General features: G+C 36.3%; 1 protein-coding gene across 2 annotated transcripts in view; it reads left to right on the top strand.

The window, feature by feature from the left end:
* The window catches only part of LOC137253334 (uncharacterized), a 135495-nt gene extending 119274 nt beyond the window's left edge, over positions 1–16221 (top strand). For both annotated transcript variants that reach the window (XM_067790077.1, XM_067790079.1), the window contains 2 exons: positions 5410–5593; positions 15328–16221. In XM_067790077.1, coding sequence (XP_067646178.1) covers positions 5410–5593; positions 15328–15996 — 853 coding nt within the window. In that variant the 3' untranslated portion in view covers positions 15997–16221. The remainder of the gene's footprint in view (positions 1–5409; positions 5594–15327) is intronic.
* Positions 16222–16518: the final 297 nt, after the last annotated feature.

Raw genomic sequence — 16518 nt, 5'->3', positions numbered from 1 at the left:
AAAAAAAAAATTCCAAATATTATAATTTAAAAAAAACCTAAAATCTGAAATTTTCCTTAAAAATACTAATTAAAATTGTTGTAAAGATATGTTTATTATTTAATTTAGTAACAAAAGCTAAAATATTCAGCTTAATATTGCTCAAAATGTCAAACCAAATGATTTAAAATACTTCGATCTGATACCAAAATTTTCATTTCCACAAGTCATTAGTGTAAACTTATTCACTTGCAAAAAAATCAATTAAGATATAGTTATAAGTTTTAGATTAAGCTGTATGTATTTATAATTTCGTCGTATCAGGGACGCTCCGAACTTAAGAAGGGGAGGAGTTAAGGTATGATACCACCACCTACATAACAAAGGCATTTCCTTGCATATAACCTGCTGCAGAAATAGGCAATACCAGGGCAACAGAAAACTAAAGCGTCAATAGTCAGTTGATGCAGCTTACCAACAATCCAATTACATTAGAAACATAACTTGCCTAAATGCCTGACATCACAGCATAGCAACAACAATTGCACGAGTTGGGTACGCAGCCCAATAGCAACCCACAACCCGCTACCTGCCTTTGCCTAACAAACCAGATATGATATTATAATCAGCATAGCAACATCATATGCGTGAGCTCGTTTATTATCACAACAAAGGGTGATCGCCGCTTGCACTTATCTTAGCAACAGCAGGCTGGGCATGCAGCACATAAGCATTGCCTGCTTTACCACCCACTGCATAGCAAGCAACGTTTGGTTGACGAGCTTGGTAGGTAGGCCAGCGATACAACAGGTTATGCCTTGATATGACTGATGCACGTCCGAAGCAATACAATTCTGTTGCTAGGTTGCTAGCAATAGCATCATAACGACCTTTTTCTGCACAACAACATCAACAGGTGAATACCGCCGATCACAAGGGTATTTAAGGCGGTATCATCGCCCTTCAAAGGCAGTTCTTCTTTGGAAGTAAAGTAAGGTTGCAAAGCAACCAATTTAATTTATTAAATAAAAGTGATTATCTAATATAAAATAAAGTTTGTGTTTTATTTGGAATAAGCAATATGACTTGCTTAACTTGCATTAAACTTAGTTGCAACTGAAATGTGTCTCTCCATTTATCTCTACACTATTCTAAACTTCTATGACCGAAAGTGTTTGTCTCCAGGATTCAGCTATAAGTTATACACTATGACCAACAGAGGTCGTGTCTCCGCTATTAAGTACAACCCTCGAGTTATTTTACCACTGCCGCGAGTCTTCAATAATTGCCGCTAGATGGGTCTCCTTAACATTATATAAGTGATACGCGTTTTTTACCCGCAAATGTAGATGCACATACATGTAAAAAAACGGCCTTATAATTTGAGGAGAAACCACGTTATGTGTGTCAAAAAAGGTTTTTTTTTTTACTTTTTTATGGAAAGTGAAGTCATCAAAGGTTTTTAATTCAGAGGAGGTTATCTTTTAATTAAGAGGGCGCATACCAAATTCATTACTGTATCCTTAGACGTTTTCAAGATATAGCCACCGCAAGCCGTTCTAAACCTCTTTCAATAAGTGCCCATTTCTTAAGTTTTATGCAGATTGATTCAGCCCAACACAGAGAAGCAATGTTTGGGGGATGACCCTTAGGACAGAAATAATGACGAACAGTCTTAGGAGTGGGCAAGGTATTTCGTGCTACAGTCGCAAAATTAAGTCTGACCCATCAAATACTCTCTAATTTGATTTCAAAATACTCATCAAGCAACGTAAAAAATAAACGTTGACTACAATCTACAAACAACGCAACGGAAACACCAAAGGAATACAAAACCTTACGGTTTGCTGGCGCTGTCAGTCAATTTCATTAAATAAAATAGTTTAAAAAAAAATTTAAGTTAAACGGTTTTTGTTGAAAACAGTACTTACATGAAGTAATAATAATACTAAAAGCTAGAAAATAATTAGGTAGGTCCTAGGTACTAGTCATCACACTCCTCATGAAATTTCTAAAAATGTGAGGCGTAGCATGACCTTATTAAGGTTCAGTTGGTCTTACTTATGACTATCAATAGAAATTTGACGCGTCCAACGCTTTTATATGTCTGATCAACGCCCAAGATTGATAAGAAGTGTGATGACTAGTACCTAGGACCTACCTAATTATTTTCTAGCTTTTAGTATTATTATTACTTCATGTAAGTATTGTTTTCAATAAAACCGTTTAACTAAAAACTTTTTTTTATTACTTTATTTTCAAGTTTTTAGTCTTTATTTAATTGCCTATTATTTATCATTCCATTTAGTTCATTTAGTGACTCTTTATTACAAGGACTACTTCCTGACAATTTGTTACAATCTAAGTCCTCAATACATAATCCGTTGTGAATCAAACTAAGTGTGATATCTTCTGTATAAACGTCAAAATTCCAAAGTGATTGGATCACCTGATTTGTAATTGACTATCGCTGTCTCATTCTGTATCTCTTTCTATCACCCGCTGAATATAGCCGGCCCTATGCGCCGCCATATTGAACACCATGTCAAAACGCTAAAAAGTAGCCATATTGAACATCCTGTCAGGCAGTTGATTGATAAGATATCACACTTAGTTTGATTCACAATGACATAATCCTTCCAAAGACTTTACTCGACTCTGCGCCACGTATGCTTATCCCTCCTCCAACTCCAAAATATTTTGATGTCACTTCTACCGGACTGTATGTAATATTTGTTCCAAATATGAGCCAAATCGGACATCATAGGTCGCTTTCTATCCATGTATGTATTATGTGTTCCAAATATGAACCAAATCGAACCACAAGTACAATTTTTTTGAATATCTCGAACCTTGCGCCACCTAGCGGCGATTTTTTTTCATAGGTCGCTTTCTATTCTTGTATGTATTATGTGTTCCAAATATGAGCCAAATCGGACTACAAATACAATTTTTTTGAATATCTCGATCCTTGCGCCACCTAGCGGCGATTTTTTCTTATTACTGCATTGTCATCGGGTTCTGAACTATATTACAAGTTTCAAGCTTTTAGCTTATCGGGAAGTTACTTAAATTTTAATTACAAAATTCGTTCACAACGACCGTGCAGCCGTTTTTATTATAACTTGGTTGTTTGACGTCCGATTTTTGATATTGATGCATCATTATTTTGGTGTTGGAAATCTGCATATTTGCTTTTAATGTCCTTTCGAGCTATGAAGCCGTTTTCACTTGATTAGATTTTATCCCCTTAAAGTATCTTTTTGTTTAACCAGGCATAAGTATTTCTGAATTCATGACATATTTACTTTTGAACCATTTAGCTAAGTCAATAAACTAAGAAGTTATAGTGGGGCGTACTTTCACAACTCTTTTTACGCCCGGTCTACTGTATACTTGATTTACTAATACCTACCTTCCCTAACCAGCTAGAAAATACTTTCTAAAAAAATAAATTGCATTGGCGCATAAGGGGGCGGCAGTCAGTTTTTCGCATTTTCTGAACATTGCGATTTTTTGAGTTTATCTATGTGTGCGATATCATGAGTGTTGTGAATTTCTCATAAATTCATAAAACATTATGAATAATAAATATAGAAATAAATTTTTGATTTATAAATAAATATGTACATTGTAAAAATAATCGAAGTTTAATATGTACACTTACGGTAAAAAAAAAGCCCATTCAAATACCACAAACAGAAGTCAGATTTCTCGACTAAGAATGGGAATTGTTGTTTTGCAACTCATCCCAGCTAGTTGAAGTGAGTCTCCAAGCATATTTCCTTATAATTTTAAGACGGGTCATACGACAACAACAAAGTTTAAAAAAACTCAAAAAATTTTAGTTTAGTAATAAACATTTTATTTCTTTAAATGAATAGAACAAGCTAAACTGCATTTAAATTTATGCATTTTTGCGTCTTTTATTATGGAAATTATATTATTATTGGTTTAGTAAGAGCTTTTAAAAAAAAAAAATCTACTTAATACCGGGTGTGGCCCCCTCTTGCGTTGATCACGCATCCCACTCGGGACTGCATGCTTTCGTACAGTTTCCGAATCAATTCCGGCGTAATATCATTACACCACGTATTTAATAATTTCTTTCAATTGTCTGATGTTAGTATACTTTTGCTGCCGTACCTTCATTTTTAAAATTGACCACATATTTTCAATGGGATTGAGGTCGGGGCTATTTCCCGGCCATGACATCGACTCAATTCCTAAAATAGACTTGTATTCTCCCACCTATAAGAGGAAAACATATCCTTGATTCTAAATCGTTGAAAAAAAGGGTTTGTATGCCTAAATACGGCGTCGTGCTTACCGATTTCGAACGATGACAAGGTGCAGAATCATCCTTAAAAATAATTCTTTCTATGTGCGCGCTTAGCCACTCAATACTAGGTAAAACGCCATCTTTGATGATGCCCATGTAGGCGGATGAGTTGAAGTATCCCTCCAGCAACAAAATTGTTCCAACTCCCTGGCTAGTTATTGCCCCCACACCATTACATACGGAGAATGCTTCACTGTTGTCTGTACGCAATTGTGAATAAACCTTTCCTTTTTTTCGGCGGACCACACATCCTGAATCTGAACCAAATAGATTTATTTTGCACTCATCACTAAATATGATTGGTTCCCAATCCTTTCCAGTCCAATTCCTTTTTTCGAGACACCAGCTTAGGCGGGCGGAACGCATTTTTAGGGTGAGAAGCGACTTTTTAGGCGGTCTATGAGCCATCAAACCTTTTCCTGTAAGCGACGCTGTACCGTAGAGATGCTTATTTCCATGTTGATGCGCTGCTTCAACTCAGCGGTTATTTCTGGGACAGTTTTATGCCGATTCCGCAGAGCTATCGTGACGATATCCCTATCATCGTGATCTGTTGTCTTGCTTGGGCGTCCACTTCCGGATCGACGGGCCAAACTGTGTTTCAGTGTATTTCGTCCAGAATCTTCTTACGGAAGACTCATTGCAATGTGCTGTAGGTGCTATATCGGCATTTGGTATGTTTTGCTGTTTGTATGCAATTATGTTGTTTTCTCCATATTGTTGCTTTCACGTAAACTGATAAGACTCTTACTGTGTTTCTCATCGCAAAATATCACAAAATGAATTAAGGATGTATCAATGCTTAGTACAGATACTAAAAAGCTCCGTTAGATAGCTCTACTTACAGAAAAAATGCCGCAACTGTGAAAACACTGTAGTCGGCTTTTGTTTTGACCATAAGTGTATATTTGCGTTTTTTTTCTAAATCTTCAAAATATTTTCTGCTCGCTTAGAAAAAAATGTCAATTGAAAAGCAACAACAAATTAAACTATTCGCTTAGTTTGTTTTCGTTTTCCAAATGAATTTTTTTATCCAAGCGAGCCGAACAAATTTTTAAGCTTTAGAATAAATGCTAATTTTTCCATAGGTTCAGCAACACCACTAACCACGAACAATTTAAGAGACTGGTGAATATGATGACAGAGCGGCCAGACATTGTGCTTAAATATCGAGGGAACTCGAAAGTAAACATTCAAAATTTTTGGGATGATGTAACCAATCAGCTAAACATGCTTGGGCCTCCATGCAAGAGCTCAAAAGCCTGGAGAAAGGTGAGTATTTTACGCCTTAACAGCGGTAGTGTACGTCAAAAACATTGCAATGTAAAAGTAATGTGGAAACTAAGAAGACGGTGAAGCTCACCGTAACGTAATATAGTGGCTAGACAATAAATATTACTGCCGTCGTGATGGTACAAACTCACTCGTCAACGTTTTTTCGCACCGCTATACTCAAAGCGGTGAACATTTTGTAAAACACTCGAAATAATTCATAAACATAAACAACAATTTTAACTGTACTTGTTTGTTTTTTTTTTTTTTTTTTTTTACGTGTATCAAATTACTCGAGGTAGTCGGTATTTTTTTTTTTATTTTCAGATTTATGTACATATTTATAAAAATGCCTTCTTTGCATTGTCGTGACATATTTGTGTTTATTTTAATGATTGCATTAAATTAATTAATTCTCTTTCCGAAAATAGCAACTACGCAAAGTCACTACACCGCATAAATGTATAGGACATTGTGGATAAGACAAGTGCGATAACTTCTGCATAGACGTCAAAATCACAAATAGAATGGATCACTTGATTTCTAATTGATTATCGCTGTCTGATTCTGTATCTCTTTCTATCATCCGCTGAAGAAAGCCGGCCCTATGCACCGCCATATTGAACACCCTGTCAAAACGCAAAAAAGGAGCCATATTGAACATCCTGTCAGGCAGTTGACGGATAAGATATCACACTTGTTTTCATTGTGGATAAGACAAGTGCGATAACTTCTGCATAGACGTCAAAATTACAAATAGAATGGATCGCCTGATTTCTAATTGATTATCGCTGTCTGATTCTGTATCTCTTTCTATCACCCGCTGGAGATAGCCGATACTATGCACCGCCTTATTGAGCACCCTGTCAAAACGCTAAAAAGTAGCTATATTGAAAATCCTGTCAGGCAGTTGACGGATAAGATATCACACTTGTTTTATCCACAATGCTTGTTTTATCCGCAATGGTCTATGACACAGTTAAAAAAAATTAACCAAAACTTCCTTGAGAAAACATACGGCATGAATTGGTTGCTTAGTTGTTGCCAAAGTAGCGAGTGACGGCTCTTGCAGGTCACGGCCCCGCTTGTGAGGAAACCCCTTAGCTGTCAATGGCGTTATTCAAATTAAAATGTGATTTTGTGCGTTTTTTTTAAAGGCTCAGTTTTTTTCTGCTCGCTAAGACTCCAACCTAAAAAAACATATTGTGGCAGGTTTCTGTCAAAAATGTTTCATTCATATACAAATTATATGAGGGCAACCGAAAATGAATTTCCTGCGTAAAAACTAACTCGATTCTATAAAGGTTCGATGTAAATTAAACAAAATAGATTTGATGAGCGCTTATGTTCAGCGCAGAAATCTGATTGTTTGATTGATTCTTTATTGATGAAATTCATTCCTATTTATACAAAAGTTCTTAATCTATACATACATACTTACATTAATATTTACATACTAGAGGTGCATGACTCAATAGTGAGAAATGGTTTGTCAGCAAATTATTATATTGACCTACATATTGTCAATATGATCCGCGCTTGAGCAGTTTGGTATGACGCATCAATATATTGGGCTATTTGGCAAATGCGAATGAACTCATGGTGGTATCTGGTTCAATTAGATATGAACGTTTGTTTGTAAGTATATTTGTAACGTTAAGCGTGTTTGAAGTGAGGTGAATTCCACGCAATACTACAAATCCCAATTTTTGTTATTCGTGACATTTCGGTTCGACGTTTGCATATACGTATTACATTTTCGTGTTGTGTATTACATTGCATCGTTTTGGCGCTTACGCTGAGTCCCCAGCTGACTTCGAACATAAACGTCTCCATGGCTATGTTCTCAGTCTGTAAACAACGCAACGGAAACACCAAAGCAAAGAGGATAAATATAATAAGAGCCACCAGTCTGCGACGAGTGGCGAGTAACTCGTTGGAAATCAAAAAATTGATGCCGAATGTTTTTTCAAAGAAGTTTTGGTTAATGTGTTTTCTAAGAGGGACATTTTTGAATTGACCCGCATTTTTCCATGCGGTGTAGGCGCCTTGTGCAACTGTGAGTTTTGGAAAGATAATTAATTAATTAATTAAATACAGTCGGAAAAATAAACACAAATACCCCACGAAAATGTATAAAGGACATTTTATGCGCCCAAAAAAAAAAAACACCGACTACCTCTTAGAAAACATCGAGCACATGGCTGCGAGTAACGAGTGACGTCCCTTATCTCGTAATTTATCCTCTTTGACCAAACTTACGTTTTGATGGCGTTGTCAGTCAATTTCCTTGAAGTCTTCTAATTTTGCTCGATTTTATTCTATTGTTAATTAATCGGCCTTAATCCACATGTTTTCTTCTTTAATAACCAAATTTGAGTTTTCTTTTTTCGTTCATTGTGGCAGGAAAACTTTCAACGTGCGTTCTCCCAGAGCCAAAATGACGCAAAAGTCGATTGTGGTCGGTCCTTTAGAAAAAACTTCAATCGGAAAACAAAAACAAATTAAGCGAGTTGTTTAACTTATTTTTGCTTTTCAGTAGAAATTTTTTCTAAGCCAACTGAAAAATTGTGAAGCTTTCGAATAGGGGGCTTCGCTTTCTCTTGTGCGAAATTGTTCCATCGTCAGTTTTTCAACCAAGCTTTAGAAAAAAAACGCCCATAACCTGCTTGAGTTGTTCACTTCGGAAGGAATCAGCAATAGTGATATGATTATATGAAAGCAACAAAATGCTGTTTTTTTTTTAAATTTGTGGCAAATTGAAACAACGCGATATCAAAACGGACAAGACGACAGCTGTTTCGATTATGCCTTGTACATTTCTTCTGCGATGATTCTATTTATAGTAGCCCCAATAATTAACCAATGAATGTTTAGTTTTTGTTATTAGGGTCCGGGTTTTCAGTAGCTGGTTAAGCTATGCTTAAACTCTAGTCAAATTTAAACTCCAGTTGTACTACTGAGCAGCTTTTCAGTCACAGTTTAAGACCGCCGGTTTTGGGGTATGCTTTTTTGTGCGGCAACATTGGTTTTTTTATTATCTAGATAATTTGTAGATACGGCAACAGCTGGATTTTGTTTACCCAACAAACATGGAAAAAAATACTCCACCGAAATTATATATATAGTTCCGGAATATGATATCCAACATCATTATTTAATTATTCTTAAACCATATAGTTCTTGAGTTGATATCCACCTTCATTATCCAATCACTATCCAACCTTTGAGAAATTTTGTAAAATTAAAAGTTTTCGAGTTGATCTCCAACGTCATTAATATTTTCCAATTAATATCCTAATTTCGAGAGATCTTGAGAAATGTACAGTTCTCAAATGAATATTCAACAAGTTTCTCCTACATTGGATATCGAATTGAGGTGAAGTTGAAAAAAGAAATATCGAAGGTGGTCCCACCAAAGCAAATAGCTATTTATTGTGAGAACAAACATCTAATTGAGAGCAGTAATGACGCGTAAGTAACCAAAAATAAATATGCAGCCGCCGTGGTGTGATGGTAGCGTGTTCCGCCCCGGGCAAAGCAACATCAAAATTTTAGAAACAAGATTTTTCCATTACGCCCCGATTCTGAGCGTTACCCGTGAAATAGTACCCAGCACATTATGTAACCGAATATTGTTACGAGTTCTTTTATCCGCGATTCTGGCCCAAGTGGTAACGCTGTCATCACCGAAAAACTCACCAGTGTCTGTGGAGAAATTTGAAAGGTAGTTTTCTGCGCTTTCACGTTGCCACTTTGGTCCATTTGGACCAAAAATGGTCCCTTCCAACCCCATTTGGTCCGCTGGTCCCTTTTCTTCAATTTTGGTCCGTTTTGGTCAGTAGCCACGATTGGTACTTTTCTTTCTTTTTCACTTAGGTAAAAATTAACAATATTGCCCAAAAATTCGCCACACTTTCGTTAGCCCCCATATAATTGTGAATTTACTTCAATGGAACTCTCACCATAAAAAATTGCTCAGTCAATAAAATGTACCAGAACAATAACATTTCACCTAGGGTATAATTTATGCCAGCCATTGAAAAGAAAAGTGTTGGCAAACACATTGTCGTTAATTGTTGATGAAATAACCGACTAATCAAAAAAAAAACTTTTGTTTTATAATATTAATAACGGCTAGATATTTCGATCGGTTATACAACACTATGTTAAATATATGAAAATAAAAATTGCTTCTCGCCTAGCATAGCTTATAGCGAGCACTCTGCCGTGAGACTAACACTTTCAAAAGTTTTACAGAGAAATTCCATGTATTACTTCTCGTTTGGCACGTTGATATTTAAATCTTTCTCACCCAGCTCAATGAGTTCAAGGAATTTCAGGACTTTTGTGGTGTTACGCAAGCAAGGTAATTGAAAACTAAGTATCTTGGCACAAGAAATATTTTAACTCAAAGACAGAAGGAAGCAAATGCAAAAGAGATTTGATTTCGGAAGAAATGTTTTGTATAAAATTATTCCCGTAGGTGTTAGCAGAACCCCTGAGGGCTGGGATCAAAACTCACACTGGATCTGGGCTCTGATATGAAGTTTAAACGTTAAGCGAAAAAGTAAGCATCTCTAGTTCCCTTTATCTGTTACTGAGTTTTTCACATACATAGTTCGGCAACACCAGAACGCAAATTTTGTACCGTTTCTTACTAAAACCTAACTGCACTATACATTTGATTTCATTGCAATCAACAACATAATGCTAGAACTTTGTGACCAAAACTAGGTTCACAACGTTTGGTTGGTGGAAGACACACCCTTATCCTATGTATGTAAAAATATAGTACCATTTTTGGTTGCATACATATATATTTGTTTGTTCACTATGTTTAGTAAAATTTTATATGGAAACATCCTAAAATTTTGTATTTTATACTAATAAAATAAAACAAAAATTTGGTCACTTTTTTCGATGAATTTTGGTCCCAATGAAAACATGGTGTGGCAACCGTGTTCGCTTTACCGAAAATGTCTCACTTGTAGATACTAGAGATATACGCCACCGCCGATTTAGATCGTTTTTCGCACGCCGCCGCCGAATGTCAAAAATATCGGCGCGTTACTATATTTTCTACTCGTTTAAGACTGTCTAGGCCATTTATTGTGCATTCAAAAATTGGTCGGATATGGCCGAAAGTGGTATCAACGGATGTGCATCACTGCCAGTTATAAGAAACTAATTGCTAAATTTAACTCTTTCTAACTGTTTAAAAGATATTAAAAAAAACAGGCGTTTTCGATGTCAGCTTAACACGAACTTTTTTTAAAACAAAACACTGAAAGAAAAACGTTATTTAACAAATTTATATGCTTACTTTGCATATTTTTTTTTTTTTAATTAATAATGAACAACGAATTCAAATAAAATGACCCAAGGCGAACATGTTTTCAAATTGTTAATTGAGGTGTTAAAAAAAGCAAAATTCCCAAAAAAAAGGTGCCGATTTTTTTAAAATTTTATATAGCGATTGGCTGAAAGAATAAGCGAAATCAGTGATGCAAAATCCTTTAGTAGGTTTTAGGGGCAGAAACACTTCTTTGAAATGATTCTTACCTCATACTTAAGTTGAGGATATATTATCACCTACACGTTACGGCTCCTATTACAAATGTGAATACGTAGGCACATATATTTACCAGCTGAGGCTTTGTCCTTCGCAAGAACACTCAAAGTGGTGAAGCAAAAGCTTTCCCAAGACAGTCGAACTAATGAACAAGTGTGCTACTACCCTAACGTAGTGCACAGTCGAACTAGTCTGAAAACTGAAGCTACGCGGTCATCCATAATGAGCTCTTATATCATAAGGCCGGAAAACAGCAGTTAACATCTTTCAACTTAAAATCGGTCGACTTTCATTCTAAAATATCGTTTTGATTTAACGAAGACTATTGAAATCAATGTTTTGAACACAAACGTCTGCAAACTTTGGTCTACATTTTAAAAATTTTATCCAGGGTCCTTGTAAAATTTTAATTATGTAGATACGCCGAGGATTATATGATTTTCACCCATTACGCAATGACATCCACGTATTTTTTTGCTTATGATTTCGAGAGCGGCATCCTTCGGCGAATAGTCACTCCCTAAAGTTTCAAGATGTTTCTCTGGTGTAGCTCGGCAGCATAGTGCGACAAAAGAATCCGTTGGAAACTCTACGGAGCTATACCTAGAGCTTCTAGGAAAGTGACGTCGACGAAGGTATGAGTTCAAAGCCGAAGTCCTATAGCTTCTGTGCTGGCATATGGTGTGAGGGCAAGGAGGCGTGGTAGCGACTGGTAGTCGGGATTGCTACTGTTCACACGTCGGGAATTGTAGCTCTTAAAACAGCCGAAAAACTGGAAGCGCCCTGTGCCACGAGAGTCATGAGTATTAATAGCCCATTAATACAACTGTAAGTCGCCTTTGTGCGTGACCGCCAATGAGCCACAAATGATTTACAGAAATTGGGTTCGCGACGATTATTAGGAGTTATCCCTAGGTGAAACTACGCTTTGCACGAGATATACAGACAATAGTGTGACTATTTATGTATCTATTTCTTTTCAGAAGACGAAGCAGTACCAATTCCAAAGACTGGGGTTTGGTTCGAAGACTCTCTGGAGTAAGCGAACGAAGGACAATCCCTCCGCAAGGGCAAAACCCCCGGATCTTTCCGAAATGGCCAACAGGCTGATTTCCTTAAATACATATAAACAAAACCTTTCCTAAATATTATTTTTTTAAATAGAAAAATCAAGCCTTTTAAAGTAAGAACATCGGCGTATGCCGGCGCGCCGCCGCCGTAAACGAATAAACGGGACGATGTGTATATGCATATTATGCATGATAAGTTTCTACATAGGTATATTGTAATTTATTCTGTGAAAGTGCATAATGTAAACAAATATGTATAGCAAGAGGCAACACTTTTTATACTCAGTTGAGCAGAGCTCACAGAGTATATTAACTTTGATTGGATAACGGTTGGTTGTACAGGTATAGAGGAATCGAGATAGATATAGACTTCCATATATCAAAATCATCAGTATCGAAAAAAAATTCGATTGAGCCATGTCCGTCCGTCCGTCCGTCTGTCCGTTAACACGATAACTTGAGTAAATTTTGAGTTATCTTGATGAAATTTGGTATGTAGGTTCCTGGGCACTCATCTCAGATCGCTATTTAAAATGAACGATATCGGACAATAACCACGCCCACTTTTTCGATATCGAAAATTTCGAAAAACCGAAAAATTGCCAAAGACGGATAAAGCGATGAAACTTGGTAGGTGAGTTGAACTTATGACGCAGAATAGAACACTAGTAAAATTTTGGACAATGGGCGTGGCACCGCCCACTTTCAAAAGAAGGTAATTTAGAAGTTTTGCAAGCTGTAATTTCGCAGTCGTTGAAGATAGCATGATGAAATTTGGCAGGAACGTTACTCTTATTACTATATGTCTGCTTAATAAAAATTAGCAAAAACGGAGAACGATAACGCCCACTTTTTAAAAAAAAAATTTTTTTAATTCAAATTTTAAAAGAAAAGTTAATATCTTTACAGTATATAAGTAAATTATGTCAATATTCAACTCCAGTAATTATATGTTGCAACAAAATACAAAAATAAAAAAAATTTCAAAATGGGCGTGGCTCCGCCCTTTTTCATTTAATTTGTCTAGGATACTTTTAATGCCATAAGTCGAACAAAAATTTACCAATGCTTGTGAAATTTGGTAGAGGCTTAGATTCGATAACTGTTTTCTGTGAAAAAGGACGAAATCGGTTGAAGCCACGCCCAGTTTTTATACACAGTCGACCGTCTGTCCTTCCGTTCGGCCGTTAACACGATAACTTGAGCAAAAATCGATATATCTTTACTAAACTCAGTTTACGTAATTATCTGAACTCACTTTGTATTGGTATAAAAAATGGCCAAAATCCGACTATGACCACGCCCACCTTTTCGATATCGAAAATTACGAAAAATGAAAAAAATGCCATAATTCTATACCAAATACGAAAAAAGGGATGAAACATGGTAATTGTATTGGTCTTTTGACGCAAAATATAACTTTAGAAAAAAACTTGGTAAAATGGGTGTGACACCTACCATATTAAGTAGAAGAAAATGAAAAAGTTTTGCAGGGCGAAATCAAAAGCCCTTGGAATCTTGGAAGGAATACTGTTCGTGGTATTACATATATAAATAAATTAGCGGTACCCGACAGATGATGTTCTGGATCACCCTGGTCCACATTTTGGTCGATATTTCGAAAACGTCTTCACATATACAACTAAGGGCACTCCCTTTTAAAACCCTCATTAATACCTTTAATTTGATACCCATATCGTACAAACACATTCTAGAGTCACCCCTGGTCCACGTTTATGGCGATATCTCGAAAAAGGCGTCCACATATAGAACTAAGGCCCACTTTTTTTTTAAATACTCATTAATACCTTTCATTTGATACCCATATCGTACAAAAAAATTCTAGAGTCACCCCTGGCCCACCTTTATGGCGATATCTCGAAAAGGCATCCACCTATAGAACTAAGGCCCACTCCCTTTTAAAATACTCATTAACACCTTTCATTTGATACTCATATCGTACAAACAAATTCTAGAGTCACACAATTCTTTATTTTTCAGTTTTGCCTTTTCCTAAACAACAGCTGTTGTGTGATTATTTCGATGTAACCACCTACTTTTGTGAGTAACAAATTATCCGGCTACTTTCGCGGGTAGAATACCAAAAGGGTGCAAAAGTTGCCACATGATTTCGTTACCGTGGTGAAGAACGTTGTTACTACACTAGAATCGGCGCGTTAGAACCCAATTTTTCTAAACGGCGTTGCCCCTCGACAGTGTTTCGCAAGCACTCCGTTTGTATTTCTGTCATGAACAGCTCTCTGCCGCGCAGATGCCATTCCGAGTCGGCATAAAACTAGTAGGTCCCGTCCGGCCAATTTGTAGGAAAAATTAAAAGGAGCACAACGCAAATTGGAAGAGAAGCTCTGCCTAAAATCTGTTCGGAGGTTAGAGTGTCACATTTATTTATTTTTTAAATTATATATATTTCATTTTATTTTCGTGAAAAAACTGTAGTATGAAATCTTACATTTGGGTCCAGTTAAATAACCCCAAGTTCTTAATTAAATTTGTTCAACTTAAGTATTATAATTTTTTGTTTTATAAAAAATTCCCTCTTTTGCTGCGTACGGTATGATTCTCGAGTTGAGCCACTGTTTCGAAATAACTCTTGAGATTTTAGATTTATGCCTAGTTATACATGACCTCTAATGGTACTCAATCGCAAATGCTTGTTGGGTATATTCGACGCCATTTCGAACGAACGGAAATCACCGATAGGTTAACTAGAGTTTAATCCAGCTTGGTCGGCCGCTTAAGCTCAGCTTAAACTTCAGTTAAAGTAAAAACTGCAGAATAAGTTTAAGCGTAGTTTAACTGACAAACTGAGTTGAACTTGTACTGAAAAACCGGGCCTAAGAAATGTATAAAGGAAAAACTTATAAAAATATCCTTTTCCCTAAACACTCGGTTTAACGAATTCGTCCTTTTCTATAAACACCCGTTTTACGAATATATCCGTTTTTATAAACATTCGTGTTAACGAATATGTTTATAAGCTTTTCTTTTATACATTCGTATTAGTGTTTTTTTAGTTAAACTATTCCTAAATATATTGAAGTCAAACTAAAATCTTTTTTACTTTTCAGGTTTGGGTGGATTACAAAAGTCACATTAGGCGGAAGTTGTCTTTAAATAAGGCACCTGAAAACGAAAGACAGTGCCTTTTCAGTGATTTGGAGGAAACCGTTATAAAGATTTGTCGCTTTGAGTCATCCACATCACTGTCACGAAATCTGGAAATAAGTAATTGCCGTACTGCGAGCGAAGAGATGGTTACTTTCCCGCCTAAAATGCAAATATCGGAAGATGCATCTGATGGATCAATGCAACCTGCTCCCGCGGATGATATGTCCAGCGATTCAAGAAGAAAAGACAACAACAGTTTCCCCTCCATAATCGTATCGAATACAGATCCAGCCAGCGACGTTCGCGACATAACTTCTCAAAACTTTCGGGAAGTTACTTTGCCGTCCCAAAAACAACAAAAATATGACACGGCTACTCAAGCTCTTCTGCAAAAACAAATAAGTATACAGGAACACTTTTACAAAAAGTCTATCGAACTCTCCAAAAGGAATAATAAAAAATTGGATGAAATCGCCACAAATCTTGAAACGTTAAGTAAAGCCAATAAATATTTTGCAAAAACACAAGCAAACATGTTGCATGAAATGCGACGTCATAACAGAGTTATGGAAGATTTGAAAAGAGAACAGATTGACAGAACGCTTATGTTGGAGCGTCATAACCTCTAACCGCACAACGGTAATTCATAAGTGGCCTAATCAACGACGTTTTTCGAAACAGTGTTTTTCACAGATTTCTGTATGATATATTGATAACATCAATTTGATATATGTACATACATACATCATCATTCAAATTTATAAATGTGAATCTGATATGTTTTCTGCTTCTGCAAAATTTTTAATGTCGGTTAGCGCTTTGCGAATTAAAGTGGCAATATGTACCTTAAAAAAGCGATTTCGATTTTTTTAATATGAAACTGTATGGAGTTTTAAAGGCGATTTATGCAAGGTGCACACGAGGCTACGCGTCATAGACGCGTACAAGATATTTCTTATAGCTACAATTTCTCTACGCCTCAAGATCTGCACACGAAGCTACTTTCCAGCGTCGCTACAAAAAGCAAACAATTATTGAAAAAAAAATAAAAAATTAAATTTCTTCAGCTATATCCGTCCCCGAAACCAAAGGAAAATAGGTATTAAACGTTGTTTGCATCCCCGTGCCTTTGTAAATTATGAAAGGCAATT

The sequence above is a fragment of the Eurosta solidaginis genome, chromosome 5 (assembly GCF_040869045.1).
Source record: "Eurosta solidaginis isolate ZX-2024a chromosome 5, ASM4086904v1, whole genome shotgun sequence".
Classification (NCBI taxonomy): domain Eukaryota; kingdom Metazoa; phylum Arthropoda; class Insecta; order Diptera; family Tephritidae; genus Eurosta; species Eurosta solidaginis.
This window is presented reverse-complemented; position numbering and strand designations above follow the sequence as displayed.